Below are 18,738 nucleotides of genomic sequence, written 5' to 3'. Positions count from 1 at the left end.
TGGCACTTCCATGGGATGATAAAAGGAAATTACAAGTGTTTTATCAGTGTATGAGGCTTTTGTGACTTTTGTCACTTTATCTTTCTATAATACAGTACAATCGCAGTATAATGTAATTTTAGCAATATATTTATGAAATGTCTTCTTTATCAAACAATATCACAGGGGAAGACCGGGAGAAACGGTTATATAACACAATAATTGTCATGATTTATACTATTATAGTGCAAAATCCTGAGTTTAACTGAGTCTCCTTACAGCTATCAGAATGCCTCGTCTTTATCATCTCATATAGACCTACAAACAATTAAGTTTACATACTTTATTTCAGCAACATTTTACATAACAAGCCTTAAGATATAAATATATTTCCAAAATATAAACATGACAACATAAAAGTGCACATTCAAACTAGAATCATACCTGCAACTAAACATTTTAACTTCACTGTCATACACTTGGCCTGAGCAAAATTGGACACATTATAGGCTGATCTATTCTAACACATAACCCTTAAAAGATCAACTTTCATAATGAACCAAACATATTAGAGTTCAAAATGAGGCCAGTATAGCAGGACACAGTCTCTGTACAGTATTTCCTTAACCAGGCACAATGTGATGGTGATTTGGTTACAGAGGATACTGCAATGAGTCTTTACAGACAGGATTGCAGAGACATCATCAGTCATCGAGTTCTATTATACAGTAGCTCAAGGTAAAACAATACTACATTGTAACAGACTGTCTCAAATCATTGAACAATGGCACACATAGATGAACATATGAATACAAAGAAATGGAATACATGCTATATAACACTTGCTTATGTCTGTTGGAAATGTGTATGCTTTAAATTACAACTCTGGGTTCTCTGTAAGACTAAATTAATATTGAATGACTTCATTGAACAAATCCAAAATGCGAACAGCAAATAGCCGAAGGGTGAAATGAATGTAATAGGTTCTGGAATTTAAGTGTTGGAGATGGACAAGCAGCATTTGAAGGGAAACTGTGAAGTTAACACAGCCAGAGGTACGCAGTTTATGGAGGTTTTAGGGATACATTTTCAAGGGATCGGTGGATAATATGGTGTAGACACGGATAGTGGGCTACTACTGAGCATCCCATCATTGTCCCAGGATCTACATGATCTGACGGTGCATACCATAACCTGTCATGCCAGCCTGGGAGGCCCCTTGGTTGCTGCCCATCTGCAGGCCAATCAAGCTCTGCCCTTTACGCATTTGTTCTTCAGTGAACTCCCGCCGATACCCCTGGGCTTTCCTACAAATACAGCATGAAGAAAGACAGGGTATGAGCTTAGGAATGAAGGTATTAAATAACCATGTCCAAAGAGCTCCAGAAAAAAAGTAGATCACTTCTGTAGTTTGCAATGAGCGTTCTCCTCACCTGTGGAACCAATCACGGTCACCTCTGTAATGGCCATCGTCCTTAGTGAGTGCCACACTGCCCAAAGCCATCAGGGTTCTCTGCACTGCTGCCATATCCTTTCCTATTGTCAAAACACATGTTGAAAATTTTTTCTCATGCAATCGATTAAAACATCTACAAGCAGTACAGCACACACAGTGGAATCTTGTTTTGAGCTGCAGTTGATCGGAAGGATGGTATACATCATGTGAAATGAAATGTGTCAATGAGAAGCAATAATGATCTGAGAAAACCTCACCTTCCCACAAGTCCACGGTTTGAAAGATATCAGTGGTTGTCACCCCATAGGCCTCGGCTGCTTGCAGGAACTGGGAGATCTTCTCCATCTGTTTGAATGCCATCTGTGTCTCTGCAATCTTCTTGATGGGTTCCTTCCCTCTTGGATACAGGCTGTTGATAAGCCTGCAGAGAATCTGGGGGAGGGATGTGGAGTGGTGAGCTGTTGTAGCCACCTAGATTTTTAACCCATGTATCCAGTGTGGGAAACCAAACATCTACTGCTCAGTCGACCCCAGCGGCCCCCGGGCCAAGGGAGATATTGGGCTTCTTGGCTTCAGGCAGAGTGTTTTCCCTTACATTCACCCCCATTCCACCAGAGAACCCGACCCTGGACGATCCCCCAATGTTACAACCTGTGTTTAATGCTTGCTTGGTCTCCCACAAGGGAAACAGAGCCTACAGTGTTACCACAACTCACAACGCAAATCACTGGACAGACAAGTTTGATACAGAGAGAGAGACAGGGCACACACACACACACACCCATCCCCACTGATGACTTCAAACAAGTCATTAAATGACGATGACACACACGCATGCACGCACACACACACACACACACACACACACACACACACACACACACACACACACACACACACACACACACACACACACACACACACACACACACACACACACACACACACACACACACACACACACACACACGTGCAGAACTACACTATCAATCCAACATAATCAATCTAACAATGTTTGTTACACAAAGAAAGAGAGTGACATTTCGAAACGCTGGATAAGGCCTGTGAAATGAATCAGTAATATTGGACTTTCATAATGATGAGACAACGGGCGATGCCTGCCTGGTGTTCTCCTCATCTGGTGTGATCAAATTAAAAGCTCTACGTCACAGCTTTCCCAATATATATAGATTCTCTGTGGGCTCAGCTCTGTGTCAAATTATCCACACAATCAATAACAGATGTTTAGCTTAATCCTGATGTGTCGACCACTCACCCTCCCAGGTACCCAATGAGGAATGAGGGCTTAAAAAACCTCTCAACCTCTCAAGCTAAACCTTCAATTAGGCGTTAACTAGCTGCATGACAAATGTTAAGGTTTTAAGATGAAGATAATTTAACATATTTTGTAATTTGACACAAAATGAGGTTGAGAATTTTAACTCCTCTACGTTCATTTCCCTTTAAGTGTTGAAGTGCTTAAATAATTCAATGGTTATTTCTATTTCCAGCAGACATGCAAAGGCACTCACAGTTCCATCAATCAGCCAGTTCTGGAAGTTCTGCTTGCCCGGCTGTGGTCGCTCTATGTTTCCTCCACACTGTGCGACTATCCAGTCCAGCAGCCGGACTTCCAGATCAGGGTCATACTTTTGGTCTATCTTCTCTTGCACTTCTCGGCTCAGCCCATAGGTGGGTCCCCTGTTCGCCATGACAACACACCCAACAAGCTACACCAAACCAAAGCAACCCTGGAGGAAAACAGCAAAGTTGAAGCTGAAAGGACAAAATCAAATTAGGCATAGACCTATAACACAAGAATGAAGCAAAGTCCTTTGTCCCCCCCACAATAGTAGACTACTATCAGAAAAATACAGTAGGCCTACAAAACATTATCATAGCTTCAACATTTAAAATATGTCTTTCTCAAGCTTTCCTTTGAATCCTTTCCCAGTAACATCTGTCCCTTTCAGCTAAATGTGCGCCCAGGCGCACCCCCTGAGACACGGGGCTCTTGCGGGGATGGGTGTGGTCCTCCTTGGCATTTGTCCCGGACAAGGACAGCCTTTCTTATTGCCATGGAAGCAGCCAATCCAATTACTCGTATATGCAAGCTGATGTATAGACCAAAGCAATGCAAAGCACAAATCAAAGCAAATGCAGCAACTGCAACAATAACGCAGAGAAAAAACTTTTCAATGGAAATCAGGAAATCCTGATATGTAGCCCATACGAAAATAAACTGACACAGCATTGTGACTTATCGAAATTATTCCTAAAATGTGATACCCTAGAGGCATTTAAGTTAGCATGATACAGGCAATGCCACTAATTTAAAAGTAGCTATATTTACTGCAGGCCGGCTGCGTCATGCAATCGCAAATGTATCCCATGAAGGCTGGGTGCACTTACTCTTCTAGAGAAAAGGATGTCCCTGTAGTCTCCTTGCCACTGTGTTAATTCCGCTGAGTTGAGCAGAGCAGAGGATGCTGAATTGCTGAAGCATCCATGAAGCGCAACGGAGGCGCGTCCGTTTGTGCGTCAGGCGAGGCTAAAGACCTTACATTGTCCGGGAGTGGCACGATGCCCGTTTTATATGCGACCGCCTTAAGAGGCGTCCATGGGGGATTCTAGGCACACTACGACATGGGCATGGCACCTTACAGCACATTGGTAAATCGATATAACCGATTCCAGCTTTAGCCTATAGTACACATGCTATACGCGACTAGCCTTGGATCAAGACTATCATAGATGTATTTGATCAGAGTCTTGATTTTACTTTCGTATCATAGATATGCAAGTCAGAATCAATAAAAAAAAAACATCATGCATACATAGTTATAATCCATGGCTATTTCACGATAGACCTGCCATGAGTAAGGTGCATAAAATATACAGAAGGCACTGCAGTAGTAAAAACAAAAAAACGATATGTTCCAAATATGTAATAGATTCCGATATAAGTTTTTGACTACTTTCTTTCTCTATATATAGGCCTATATTCTTCTACAATAAGACACATGTAGACATAATAAACATTAAACCATAGGCTATCTACTGTATCTATATTATACAACTCAATAGGTATTTTTGTCTAGGTTTGGATGTAGCCTATAGGTAGAAGGCAGATAGGGCAGGCTGTGTATCCGTTCTTTGGAGCTAGTCTAGTTGCAATAATGAGAGCTAGGGCCATTTGTCTTCTTTTATCAAGTTATGTTTGAGGTGGATGAATGTTCCAGAGAAAGGCTGTGTGCAGCAGTATGGTGAACAACATGTACCCTAGTCTCCAATTATGCAGCTACAAGTTTAGTGGCAGAATGTGCCATATGCACAAATGTCTTCTTAAAATATTAGTTTAATTGTGAACAAAGATTAGGGAGGTCATGGTAAAATAGCAACATACTGTATACAATGCTTCAGATATAGCCAATAATAATGTATTTGTCATTCATTTGGATTTGCACTAATCCATACATTGCCAGGCATTTTTCACAAACAGATGCATGCTCATATTAAATGATGTCCTCTAGTTTCAGGCAAGATTTAGAGTTGACTGATCACATACCTTAAGCGTGCAAGTGAAAGGTCATAATCGCAGTTAGCAGACCTGAGAGGGCAAGTTACTGGATGGTTTCGCCCCATTGAGCGCAAGTCCAGCAAGTGGCCAATCACATGTTAATCAACAGCTCACACACTCCAGCAGGGCTGGCCTTTTTACAACAACATGCCTGGCTGTAGATATACTGATGTTACCAGTTCTGCAAACAAAGCCAAATGCAGCTATGCTACACCAACTTTGATACTTATCTTGAGTCAATCAAACAAACTGACTTTAATCGCAAATGGCTTTATAAACAAGGTTATCTTTTAGCAGTGTTATGAATGAATATCTAATGTGTTGGCTTACTGCATTAATGTACAATACATGCTGTAAAGTTTTCAACAGTTTAAATTCCAAGGGCATTCAGCCTTCATTTGTAACATCAGTGCATGGATGTGAACAGTTACGTAGTGTTTGGGTGTAATGATGGGTGCTATTGCTTCAAGTACAGACACCTGCACTTTGGTGTGCAGAGGCTTTATTGGCCAAAACAGGTGTAAAGAGATAAAAAAAGGCACAGAACAACTATGTCTAAAATGACAAGAAAGAATGGTCAAAAAAAAAGAGAGAAAGAAAAGTGGTAGCGGCAGCAGACAGCAGCAGCAGACAGCGGCGATGGCGGCGGGAGACCTCGTAGAGGATGGTCAAAATTAACACTTGACATAATAAACAGGAACAAGTACAAACACAACCTGAAGAAACAAGGGAGCAGTTTGTAGGGGAGCTCCCTTTCATTACAGTTTGCGCTGCCTGTGCATTAACGTCTGTAAGGGCATGTTAAACAACAAACTGACTATAGGAACAGCGGAACCAAGGGTAGGATATCTGAGAGGCATAAGGGATCTAGTTTGGCAGAGATTGGAACATTGCCACTGACTGGGATCTTTCTCGAGGGTGCTTTTCCCTGACTCTCATGCTCCCTTTCCCCTCTCACTCAGACCAGGGTGGTCAACTTGTCTATGAGGTCATCAATGGTGTAGACCATGAGCTTGATGTCGTCCTTGTCGGCCATGCGGTGCTGGCCGTGTCGGCGGAGGATGACGTCCACGTCTGGGCTGAGGACGCGCTCCGCCACCTGCATGGAGATGTGCCATGGTACGTCCTCGTCCTTCAGGCCGTGAATGAGCCGGATTGGGCACATGATGGGGATGGGGCTTTGCAGCACACAGTGATTCTCCGCCTCGCGTAGGAAGTCCATGCTAAACTTGTACGCGCCTTCCTCTGAATGCTTGGTGGGCACCGACCATTCGCCCTTCTCTTCAAATTCCTTGCGTGTCTGGGTTGTCAAGAGCGGAGATTGAGAAATCACAGAGACACAGAGAATAGAATGTCCATAAAACAAAACGCTAGCAAAGAATTTGGATAAGGTACACCCAGTCAGATTGTAGACCCATGAGACAATGGCCACAATGGTACAATTTTTGTGCTATTATGTATTTTTTTTTTTGCATGTTATTGTAAATCATGACATGATAGCAACTTAAAATATAAATGCATTCATTTGGGCACGCTCACCTCCAGAGGAAGAGAATTGAAAGCAGTGACGATGTGATCAGCTGCCGTGGAAATGCCCACTAGCGCTGCTGTCTTCTCTGGGCGTGCAATGCCTACCAAAAGCATCAGCCATCCTCCTATACTGGAGCCCACCAGGATCTATGTACAGATAACAAGATTATTAAGAAACAAGAACAATCTGGTGAAAAAAAAAGATAAGGAGACCCATGATTGTACAACATATTTTAAAACATCTTGTTAACTTGTTTTACTTGTGAACTCGTCATAAGGCAGCAGCAGCCAAATCAATTTGAGCATATTAATGCAATAATGTATATTTTGTGGCATTGTAAATTTGGCTTATCTTGTCTTTTTGGATAACAATCTCTCTACATTTAGATAACAATCATGTATTCACAGAAGCAATGGAGAAATACAGTAGAAGTCCACAGAGCTAGATGCCTGAAAAGTGGAAAACAGTGCCATCTTCTGGAGTTAAAATGGTACATACACACTGCACACTACTGACAGTTGGTTCCCAACATTTCTTGGCTCAGGGCACCCCTATAAATATTTTTTTCATCAGAGGGACCCCTATATCATATTCATAATTTTCACTCCGAGCACCTTGTATTCATGCCATATTTTAATATTACCTTTATCATAACAGTATGATCCAACTTTTTTTTTAAATCAAAATTGTTACATTGTTATTAATTATTATAAGATGACATCTGAATGAATTTGTGTTTTATTGAGTAAATCAGATTTGTACATTCAAATGAATTCAACTCCATATAAGGTGAAACATAATTGCATTTTTGGCATTATTCTCCTAGAGATTGTGTTGGGAGGAAAACGTTGAGATAATGGCCATTTTGGTTAGAACTGACTGATAACTGAGTGGCATAAGGGATCTAGTTTGGCAGAGATTGGACCATTGCCACCAACCATATATGGCCTCTCACAAAGGTAACATGTCATGACTCCGACCTCCCTTTGGTCCGACCACTTAAACATAACCCTAATCTTAACCTCAGAAAAACAAAAACTATGCCTAAACCCACCCTGGCCACAATATGCGATGTGAATGGCATGAACCTGTAGACACCGGAAGTGGAGGAAATGCTGCTGTTAACGGAAGTTACGTCATGCGTTGCAGTCTGTTAACATTCCCCGATTGGTCGTCATCGGCCTCTCCGAGCGCTCATTGGCCGGGCTGCCCGTCAATCGGGTGAACTTCCGGTGATATTCTCCCGGTGGAAGTAGCACCGTTCTATGCCTTATCAGCCTATGGTCGTGACCAGACTTTTCTCTTTGCAGATGAGTAAGCCTGGCTATGCGAGGCTAGCCTAAACCTAATCTCAGTAAAACTAACGTGAGTAGCTAACCTGCAGACACTAAGTCGGACTATGGAGAGGTCGGAATCATGAGCAGTCCCCCTCACAAAATGGTCAGTGTGCATCTACTGGATTATATGACACTGGTCATGTTAATGTACTGTACATTACTCGGCTGTCACCAACAGGAAAACATTTCAGAAGCACTGTAGACCGTGGGACTTGGTAAATATTTGTGTACTTTATATTATATTATATTTGTCCCACTTTGGCATGGTGACTACTAGGATTAAGTTCAGAGTCTGACCGCAAATACAACTGGCTATTGACTGGTAGTGTGTAGACCAATGTGGCTAACATCGGTTGATAGTGACGGTGTCGCTTCCCGAAAATAATACATCTACATCTACAATCCAACAGCTTATAAATGTGTTCCATCTAGCAAGCAACACCGCCATACTACAGAGTATAAAGCGTCCCCCTGACATTCTCTGAACGCCACCATTGAGAAACAATAGTCAAAATGATTTGTGAGTTGCAATTTCATAACTTTCTGACTGTCAGCACATGTATGCACATGGTTATATTACCTGAAGGACATATTTACCTGTGGTCCTTCTGTTAACTCATCCAATACAAAAAGGACGTCTTTCTTCCAGGTACCAATCGTTCCCTCTGCCAACACACCCTCGGAGGCCCCATGACCTGTGTAGTCAAACCTAACAAAGCACAACAAAGGTATCATGTTATCAACACATAGGTGCCAGGCCCAGTTGTAAATAATTTGCTCATAATGGTCTGTCTGGTTGATTTAAGGTAAAATGAAATTGTACATTCTCAGGAGAAATATTTGATTATATGTTATACATTTTTTTTAAATTCAAGTAGACTATTTCTGTACAATATTTCTGTCAAAAATAAACGATAAAAGAAAGCCAAAATACCCAAGTACAAAACATTCTAATAAAATGTACAAGAAAATAATAATAGAATAAATTGTTTTAGTTGAAAGCATAAATAATGTATACACAGACAGACAGACTGAAAGACATGGAAAATTGAGATGTATAGATAGTTCCGGAAACTTGGCACATGACTTGGTGAAAGGCACACCAAGGTTAAAGATATTCTGGGGACACATGTACACAGTTGCATGCACAAACAAACACTCACACACGCAGTTATTGATAAATGCCCAGAATCTGTGTGCATGTAGTTTGTTGTAGAAACAGTGAACAGTTTCACCTTCTGCCATACACAAACTATTTCACTTCAAAGCTTCCTCGCGTCCTGACGTTTGCACCCCACGATTGACAGGGCTGGTGGAGATCGCACTTCTCTAGTTTAAAGTAGGATTGTTGACAGTATATATATATATATATATATATATATATATATATATATATATATATATTTTTTTTTTACATTTTAAAATGTATGAAATACTGGTTTCTTAATAAAAAAAGAAAAACACAACGGACATGATGAAATTATGTAATTATTGATGTTAGTTGTTGATTTATCAATGAACATTTTCTCCAATCTGCCTACATTTGCTGGTTGTCCTAAGATATCTGCACTGTAAATTCCTGACACTGCTTTGTTCCACCTACATTACATTGTTAAAAAGAATTGTTATATGGAAAATATGGTATTTCCAAGAACTGAACAGTATCTCCATATAGAGCTATTTTAAATACTAGTTGTTTTTGTTTTTATAAAGAATTGCTTCATAGGAAATACCGTATTTTCAAGAACTGAACTATATCTCCATAATCATATAGAGCTATTGACAGTGATCTTAAACTGAGAGACAGATATTAAGCAGATGAGAATATTCAATGAAAAAAAGACAGCCTAAATGATTTATCAATAATTAATTAGCCCTAATGAGGCCTCGGTTTGGTACAAATCAAGGGAATAAAGAATTAAGCTGTCTTCTTCCAATACAAAAGAACATTCAATCATTTTAACATCATTCTGGGGAGCGGATGTCATCCCATAATATAGGTTCCTTTTTACCATCTTGATTTCTCTTTTGGAATAGGCCTTTTTAGCAATAAATAATCTGCCTGGTTAGAACCAATTACATTCAAATGATAGATGGCATCCTGCTCAAGAGAAATCTGCTCTCTGCAGGCAAGACAATGTCTTTAGCATGTATTTTATGGATATGTATATGATGATATAATAACAGCATTTAGAATTATCGTAAACAGCACATCCCACAAAATAGTTATTATTTATATATATTATGTGCAATAAAAGTCTTGACTGTTCACACTTCACTCAGTCAACATTTCATTTAGAGATGTGCCGATTGATCGGTGAGTGATCGCGGTCGGCCGATAATGCCTCTATTGGCTTTGCCGATCTACAAGCTAGATCAGCTATTTTCACAATATTTATCTGTGGGACTGTATGTAACCTCAGCTTCAACTCCTACAAGTTGAATTGGATACTAAAGGACCTCAGCCTGCAATCTCCTAATGTTTATACTTAATATACGATGTCAATGTTTTGTAAGAAGATTCATTAAATATATAAATGTTGCTACAGTAACACAATAAATAGAAGAAATTATAGATTTGGCGCTGTGATCGGGAACATCGGCAGATACTGATTCCAGTTGATCGGTATCGGCAATCGGAGCATCTCTAATTTCAGTTGTTCTTAAAATAGGGAATTCCACGAAAAAAGAAAACATTCTTTTTATAGCTACCTAGACAACATGATATACATTACTTTCATTTTATTTGTTATTCTTTTTTCTCCACTCACTCTTGTTGCATGGTGAAACAGGTCTGAAAATCAGTTTAAGTAGATATAAGAGGAGGAACACAATGGATATATTACACCGACACAGGTGACCAATAAATCCCTGTTGTACTAAAGATCATCTTTCAAATTCAAAGGTGTTCCCAAAACCTTTACCAGGAATTCATTTTATAAATATTGGCAGAATCCAATTGTTTATTTATGTGCTAAATGTTTGAGACCAAGATTGTGAGACCTATTTCGCAATGCAATTAATCGAGAGAGGAAAGAAAACAACGTTCTATTCTGCATTCCTCCTCACTCATGGAGCACAAAGCCGATGGATAAAGATGATAAGCAATATTTGAACTTACCGCTATATCATACCCAGGGCAGGTAGCTGTACAAACCAAAGTTCTACCAAAGGTCAACTGGATACAGGTTACAGTGGTGGACAGTAATGAATTAATCATTACTTGAGTACTGTACATTTGACAGTTGACACATTAATATATTTTTTTGTAAGACTTCTAGAAAATCTCTAAATTTGGGGGGAAAATGTCTACATTTTAATACAGCAATGCATTGATTTTTAAAAGAGCAACTTTAAATTGCAATCAAGTAATTGTTGGCTTGATTTGATTGAGTATAGATACTTTTAACTCCAGTATAGTCGGGGGCTCCGGGGCAATTTGGTTCAGATTCTCGCAAATTCCCCAAATTTGGCACAGATGTTGTCCATAACATACTTAATCATTTTAAGATGGGTGCCAAGATGGGCACCCCATGGTACTGCCATATTGCGCAATCCAATTGGTGTCCCATTAACTTTACATTACAGGGGGAAAAAATCCATTGCAAACATCTGTTTTGCATAAAAAAAAAAAAACATTCATTGGGTTAAAACGGCCACCACAAAAGTGTGAAAAGTGATGACTCATCACTTTTCATCACTAAACCTTGTAGGGCAGTTTTTTAGCCCAAGGAATGTTTTTTGTGAAAAACAGATGCTTGCAATGGATTAAGAATCATGAAAAACCCCTAGTTTGACCAGTTATTATGCTACTTAAAGCAGATTCTTTTTTTGCTTTTTTTTCCTGTAATGTAAAGTTAATGGGACACCAATTGGATTGCGCAATATGGCAGTACCATGGGGTGCCCATCTTGGCACCCATCTTAAAATGATTAAGTATGTTATGGACAACATCTGTGCCAAATTTGGCGAATTTGCGAGAATCTGAACCAAAATATCCCCGGGGCCCCCGACTAATACGCGATAATGGAATCCAGGGCTGAATAAATTAAAATCCACGGCTTGTGATTGGCTGAACAGAGGTCGGGAGCGCTCAGCTGTGTTCACTTGGACCGCGCAGAGTTGCAGAAAGACGGGGTTATGAAGATTTACTATTCTGTACCCCAGTAGATGTAACTCGGGCGGCGCTGAGTCGGCTCATGCGACCTTCGCAACGCTCGACACGGCAACTCACTCGCTGCCACTCGCCCGGCCGTGACTCGCGTGGCTCAAGGTCACCTGAGACGGCGTGCCTCCGTCATCATCACCAAAAACAAGCGCTCTTACGGATTCCAAAATAGCCTCCAGTACTGGGGTTGAGTACATTGTCCACCAATCCGTATGTAAAATAATTATAGAATGATTCAACTGAATCATCCATCTTTATAGTGATCTATTTAAATAGTGCACCTTAGGTATGAGTGTCCTAGTGATTTGCAGAACTCCTCCAGGGCCTCAGCTTTCTGTCCATTCATGGTGGAGGCGTAGCCTGGTAGGAACACCACACCTGGGCTCTTCCCCTTCAGTCTTCTGTAGGCCAGCTTTGGTAGATCTGGTCTGGTAGCAAACTGAACGGTGGTTTTATGTCTGACGCCTGGCAGACAAAACACAAAGTAATATTGTTATATTAACAAGGTCATCATCATGATGCCTCTTATTACCGTAATACAAAGAGATTGGAAATTGAAAAGGCTTCATTTCATAAGTCAGCGGTTCTCCAACCTTTTCAAGTCAAGACAAGGACCCACACATTAATACGTTTTCAAGATTTGTGTTGTTAAAATATCTCAAATATTCCAGATTTTGAAAATGGCAGATCTACAGGCTCAGAAGGGGCTATTTGTTCTGAGCTTGTAGATCGGCTAATAGCCTATGTATATAGGTATAAAGTGTTCAAACGGATTTTGATGCCATTTTGCTGGGGACCCCCCTGGAACGCCTTCAAGGAACACTGTAACAAGTGATGCAACAATAACTCAAACAACAACACTGCAACAATAACTGTAGTGAGTTTACTTCGTTTAAGACTAAAGTCCCATTCCCACTGGGCCAGATAAACAGATAATAAATATCTGTTTATCTGGCCCAGTGGGGATGGGCCTTAATAATCTATAATGTATAGTCTTATTTTAGTACTATCAACGCAAAGCCACGAGAACATGATTGTGAAATACCAACACTGTCCATGGGCACATTGAATTTAACTCGATTACTTCCTCCCAAGGCCATTTCAATGCCTGTATATGCGAAACTAAGTGAAGCAAACTGTTGGTTGACAATATATTGTTGCTATTATTCTTATTCTTATTGGATAAATCAGCTGCAATCAGTCACAAGCGCAGGTGGCCGCATAGTTACATGCTATGAAATGTCCAGGCTACAGAGGGCCTGTGTTGCCACACCCCCCTGTCCATGTTTAACGACATTGTTGACGCTTCCAGTGCGAATAAATGAGCACAGCTTAAACGGAGACGTTCAACTAACCTGCCAAACGATTTGGTGAGAACGTAGAGGTCCCTCCATGGCTTAAAATCTGTGAAAGTCCTCTGCGGCAGGACCTCAGCGCGACGGCTGCCATACTGCTCCGTGACCCACTGAGGAAATACCGCGAGACGAGAGCGATATCCATTCAGGTTCAGTGCGCGTCGACCATACTGGGTCTATTAGCTTCGCAATTTGCTAATCCGGTCTGGGTCTAGAGCGGATACGGAAATACTGCGAACGTGTATGTGGCAGTGCGAATTACGGCTATGTTCTGTGAACAAATTTAGTGTCAGCAAATATAAGACTTCCGGTGTCGATCTCTTCAGAATAAGAGTACCCCTAACGCCATTGAAAAACCATTAATTTGTATATGAAAAAAATATAGATTAAGCATTTAATTGAAGCTATTCAACGAAAATTATGTTTCTGTGTAAAAATAACGTTTTAATGACAACAAATATATATACAACTAGATAATTGCTCTTCAATGGAGTGCATAGCCTTTACAAATTGGACACTGGAGAGCAGACGGCTCTTCGTGTCGGCACTTTTGACACACGCACACGTTCACAGAGACCTCCTCTATCACACCACACTCTCCGCTAAGCGGGAGAGGCGGCATTGCAAATTTTGATGGCCGTCCAGTGGGGCCAGGTGCCAAAAAAAGTCCTCAAATGGCACCATTTTCCGACTCTAGTGGGCGCTGGAGAGGAGACGGCTTTTCGTGTCGGCACTTTTGACACACGCACGCGTTCACAGAGATCTCCTCTACCACACCACACTCTCCGCTAAGCGGGAGAGGCGGCATTGCAAAATTTGATGGCCGTCCAGTGGGGCCAGGTGCCACAAAAAGTCCTCAAATGGCGCCGTTTTCCGACTCTAGTGGGCGCTGGAGAGGAGTCGGCTTTTCGTGTCGGCACTTTTGACACACGCACGCGTTCACAGAGACCTCCTCTATCACACCACACTCTCCGCTAAGCGGGAGAGACGGCATTGCAAAATTTGATGGCCGTCCAGTGGGGCCAGGTGCCAAAAAAAGTCCTCAAATGGCACCATTTTCCGACTCTAGTGGGCACTGGAGAGGAGACGGCTTTTCGTGTCGGCACTTTTGACACACGCACACGTTCACAGAGACCTCCTCTATCACACCACACTCTCCGCTAAGCGGGAGAGGCGGCATTGCAAATTTTGATGGCCGTCCAGTGGGGCCAGGTGCCAAAAAAAGTCCTCAAATGGCACCATTTTCCGACTCTAGTGGGCGCTGGAGAGGAGACGGCTTTTCGTGTCGGCACTTTTGACACACGCACACGTTCACAGAGACCTCCTCTATCACACCACACTCTCCGCTAAGCGGGAGAGGCGGCATTGCAAAATTTGATGGCCGTCCAGTGGGGCCAGGTGCCAAAAAAAGTCCTCAAATGGCACCGTTTTCCGACTCTAGTGGGCGTTGGAGAGGAGACGGCTTTTCGTGTCGGCACTTTTGACACACGCACGCGTTCACAGAGACCTCCTCTATCACACCACACTCTCCGCTAAGCGGGAGAGGCGGCATTGCAAATTTTGATGGCCGTCCAGTGGGGCCAGGTGCCAAAAAAAGTCCTCAAATGGCACCGTTTTCCGACTCTAATGGGTGCTGGAGAGGAGACAGCTTTTCGTGTCGGCACTTTTGACACACGCACACGTTCACAGAGACCTCCTCTATCACACCACACTCTCCGCTAAGCGGGAGAGGCGGCATTGCAAATTTTGATGGCCGTCCAGTGGGGCCAGGTGCCAAAAAAAGTCCTCAAATGGCACCATTTTCCGACTCTAGTGGGCGCTGGAGAGGAGACGGCTTTTCGTGTCGGCACTTTTGACACACGCACGCGTTCACAGAGACCTCCTCTACCACACCACACTCTCCGCTAAGCGGGAGAGGCGGCATTGCAAAATTTGATGGCCGTCCAGTGGGGCCAGGTGCCACAAAAAGTCCTCAAATGGCGCCGTTTTCCGACTCTAGTGGGCGCTGGAGAGGAGACGGCTTTTCGTCTCGGCACTTTTGACAAACGCACGCGTTCACAGAGACCTCCTCTATCACACCACACTCTCCGCTAAGCGGGAGAGGCGGCATTGCAAAATTTGATGGCCGTCCAGTGGGGCCAGGTGCCAAAAAAGGTCCTCAAATGGCGCCGTTTTCCGACTCTAGTGGGCACTGCAGAGGAGACGGCTTTTCGTGTCGGCACTTTTGACACACGCACGTCGCACGCGTTCACAGAGACCTCCTCTATCACACCACACTCTCCGCTAAGCGGGAGAGGCGGCATTGCAAAATTTGATGGCCGTCCAGTGGGGCAAGGTGCCAAAAAAGGTCCTCAAATGGCGCCGTTTTCCGACTCTAGTGACCCGTTTTCCAGTGAGGCCAGACATACAAAAAGTCCCATTTTCAGACTGGGGCGCTGGACAGGAGAAGGCTCTTTGTGTGCAGTGTAAAAAAATAATTGCTGACTGACAGTGTGAATGTGTTTGCCCATTCCCATGTATATGTATAGGTGTATCTGTAGACTCATGGATCAGAAAGGAACAATGGAGCACACAGCTTGATGGAACTCAACAGGGAGAGGCTCAGGTAGACACTTTGAAATTTAGAACTGTATTTAGTTACAACTACTTTAGATTTTAGGTTGGTTTCTGTTGGGGGGTTTTGGCTGGCACTACATTGTTATCACCTCTGGCTCAGTTGATTGGCTGTGCTCACCACTTGTCACTCCCCCTACTATGCATCTCAACATGCATTTAAGGGCAGACAGTGGCCACACACAGACACTCATGGATCAGAAAGGAACAATGGAGCACACAGCTTGATGGAACTCAACAGGGAGAGGCTCAGGTAGACACTTTGAAATTTAGAACTGTATTTAGTTACAACTACTTTAGATTTTAGGTTGGTTTCTGTTGGGGGGTTTTGGCTGGCACTACATTGTTATCACCTCTGGCTCAGTTGATTGGCTGTGCTCACCACTTGTCACTCCCCCTACTATGCATCTCAACATGCATTTAAGGGCAGACAGTGGCCACACACAGACACTCATGGATCAGAAAGGAACAATGGAGCACACAGCTTGATGGAACTCAACAGGGAGAGGCTCAGGTAGACACTTCGAAACTTTAGAACTGTATTTAGTTACAACTACTTTAGAATTAGAACCATTCAGTGAGTTAAAACATCAGCATGTGCACCATTCAGATCCGGCAATCTGAGCTATCAGTCGGGGCGGGTGGGGCTCTTAGCCATGGTAGGCAACCCACCTAGGAGAAGGTCACTCTGAGGTAAAAACCAGGACTGTGAGAATTTGCGACCCCACAGTCCTTAACTAGCATTGAAAAGCCAACCATGAAGAACAAAGTCATCTCAAATCCTATACTTCCAGCGGCGGGAGTCCGCAGGAGCATCGCGGCGGATGGTGGTGCTGGTCCTCCTTCCGGAGGACATCATGACGACAGGGCCTCAAACCCACGGGAACGAGGGAGGGTTCTGTCTGACCACAGCATCCCATCCAATGCACTCATGCGTTGTCGGAGACCATTTGTAATGGGGACCTTCAACGCATGCACAGTGAGAGAAGAAGCTAGACTGGTGGAATTGGCACATTGTGCTGAAGAACAGGGGGTAGAGATCCTGGGAGTCCAGGAACACAGAAGAGTCCACACTGGCGACAAGATAGTTTACCACCAAGTAGAGAAACGCACGTTCATCACTGCATCTGCGGGGCGAAACGGGGCCCAGGCTGCAACAGGGGGTGTGGGAATAATGCTGGGTTCTCTGGCGCGCAGAGCTCTCCGACGGGTACACAAGCACACTGAAAGGATCCTCATAGCTGAGTTTGCAGGTAACCCAGTAACAACAGTCATAGTGGTGTACTCGCCCACTAACACGGCACTACCTGAGAAGGTTGAGGAGTTCTATGAGGACCTCACAGAAGCAGTCCGTGGTGTCCCAGCGCACAACTTCCTGGCAATCCTTGGCGACTTCAACGCCAGGATTGGACAGGAGGATGCACCATTCCCATACCATGAGGCTACCAACCGCAACGGCACATACCTCAAAGCCCTTCTCATGGAACACCAGCTCCTGGCAGCGAACACCATGTTCCGAAAGAGAACAGGGAAGAGATGGACTTTCAGAGACCGAGCCTCAAGGCCTGGGGAGCTACCTAGGCTATACCAGTTGGACTACATCCTAGTGAGGCAAAAGTGGAGGAATTCCATCCTGAACGCTGAGCCATACAGCACGTTCAGCTCTGTAGGCTCTGACCACCGTGTGGTCTCCATGAGGGTACGACTGAGCCTCAGGGTCCCCAAGCCAAGCCCCAAGATTCGGCATGACTGGAAGGCATTCACGACCAATCCGGGCCTCCAAACCAGGTACTCGGAGGAAGTCAGGAAGCGCTTTCGGAAGCTGGATAGGGGAGAGGAGCCCAGCCGTGAATATGGGAGATTCATCACAGCGAATGAGGAGGCGACCAGACTGTGCGTGCCAGTGCTGAACAGAGTAAGAGCACCACCACGGTCCAGACACCCGAAGGTTGTAGCAGCACGAGGCAGGATGGAGGAAGCACGACTCAACTTTGAGCGTGAACCAACAGAGGAGGGTCGCGAGACACTGAACGAGGCCAAACAGTCTCTCTTCAGCACCTACGACGCCATCAAAGGGGAAGAAGTGATGGAAAGTGTGCGAAGAGTGCAGGCAGCGCAAGGTGAAAGGCAATACGGGGAGGCCTGGAAGGTAATAAATGAGATGACAGGGCGGAAGAGGGCCAAGGAGGGCCAGGTGGAGGGACACAGTCCAGAGGAGAGGGTGGCAACATGGTTCGACCACTTCCAGAGGCTCCTGGGAACATCAGTGGAAGAGGGAGAGGAGGAAAATATACCGACAGTCCTCCAGGGCCTGAACATCGACGATGGACCCTTCACAATCAGCGAGCTCGCCAGGGCAAAATCCACCCTAAGAGAGGGAAAGAGTGCTGGGCCGGATGGCATACCCCCAGAGGTCTTGAAGAACTGCGACCTAGACAACCTCATCCTAGACTTTTGCAACAATGCTCTACAGCACAACAAGCAACCTGAAATATGGTCTCTGTCTAATATCATCCCGGTGCCTAAAGCTGGAGACCTCTCAAAGCCAGACAACTACAGAGGCATCAGCCTGACATGTATCACTGCTAAGGTCTTCAACCGAATGATACTGAACAGGATACGGCATGCCATCGACCCTCACCTGAGAGAGAACCAAAATGGTTTTCGAGAGGAGAGAACAACCGTAGCACAGATCCTGGCATTAAGGAGATTAATAGAG

At 43.7% G+C, this 18,738-nt stretch overlaps 2 protein-coding genes across 2 annotated transcripts; both read right to left on the bottom strand.

The window, feature by feature from the left end:
* Positions 1-1,144: 1,144 nt before the first annotated feature.
* tagln3b (transgelin 3b) lies at positions 1,145-3,147 on the bottom strand (the record flags this gene model as incomplete). Its single annotated transcript, XM_080751886.1, has 4 exons — positions 1,145-1,286; positions 1,413-1,515; positions 1,693-1,867; positions 2,968-3,147. The coding sequence occupies 4 exons, from the start codon at positions 3,145-3,147 to the stop codon at positions 1,145-1,147; spliced, it is 600 nt and encodes a 199-aa protein (XP_080608012.1).
* A 2,332-nt stretch (positions 3,148-5,479) lies between these two features.
* On the bottom strand, positions 5,480-13,516 carry abhd10b (abhydrolase domain containing 10, depalmitoylase b). Its single transcript, XM_080751888.1, has 5 exons — positions 13,407-13,516; positions 12,333-12,516; positions 8,481-8,592; positions 6,555-6,692; positions 5,480-6,315 (listed from the first exon to the last, which is right to left on the bottom strand). Exons 1-5 carry the CDS (start codon positions 13,498-13,500, stop codon positions 5,974-5,976), a joined length of 870 nt encoding a protein of 289 aa, XP_080608014.1. The 5' UTR covers positions 13,501-13,516; the 3' UTR covers positions 5,480-5,973.
* Positions 13,517-18,738: the final 5,222 nt, after the last annotated feature.

Source organism: Nannobrachium achirus, assembly GCF_963921795.1.
Source record: "Nannobrachium achirus genome assembly, chromosome: 21".
NCBI classification, from domain to species: Eukaryota; Metazoa; Chordata; class Actinopteri; order Myctophiformes; family Myctophidae; genus Nannobrachium; species Nannobrachium achirus.
This window is presented reverse-complemented; position numbering and strand designations above follow the sequence as displayed.

What these genes read in the sequence shown, in the direction of transcription:
- abhd10b (XM_080751888.1), bottom strand. Translation starts at nt 13,500, where the DNA reads ATGGCAGCCGTCGCGCTGAGGTCCTGCCGCAGAGGACTTTCACAGATT. An exon ending in CTAGGACACTCATACCTAAG is followed by an intron (nt 8,593 to 12,332) that starts GTGCACTATTTA and finishes GTGCTTTGTTAG; the next exon opens with GTTTGACTACACAGGTCATG. An exon ending in TCAATTCTCTTCCTCTGGAG is followed by an intron (nt 6,316 to 6,554) that starts GTGAGCGTGCCC and finishes TTGACAACCCAG; the next exon opens with ACACGCAAGGAATTTGAAGA.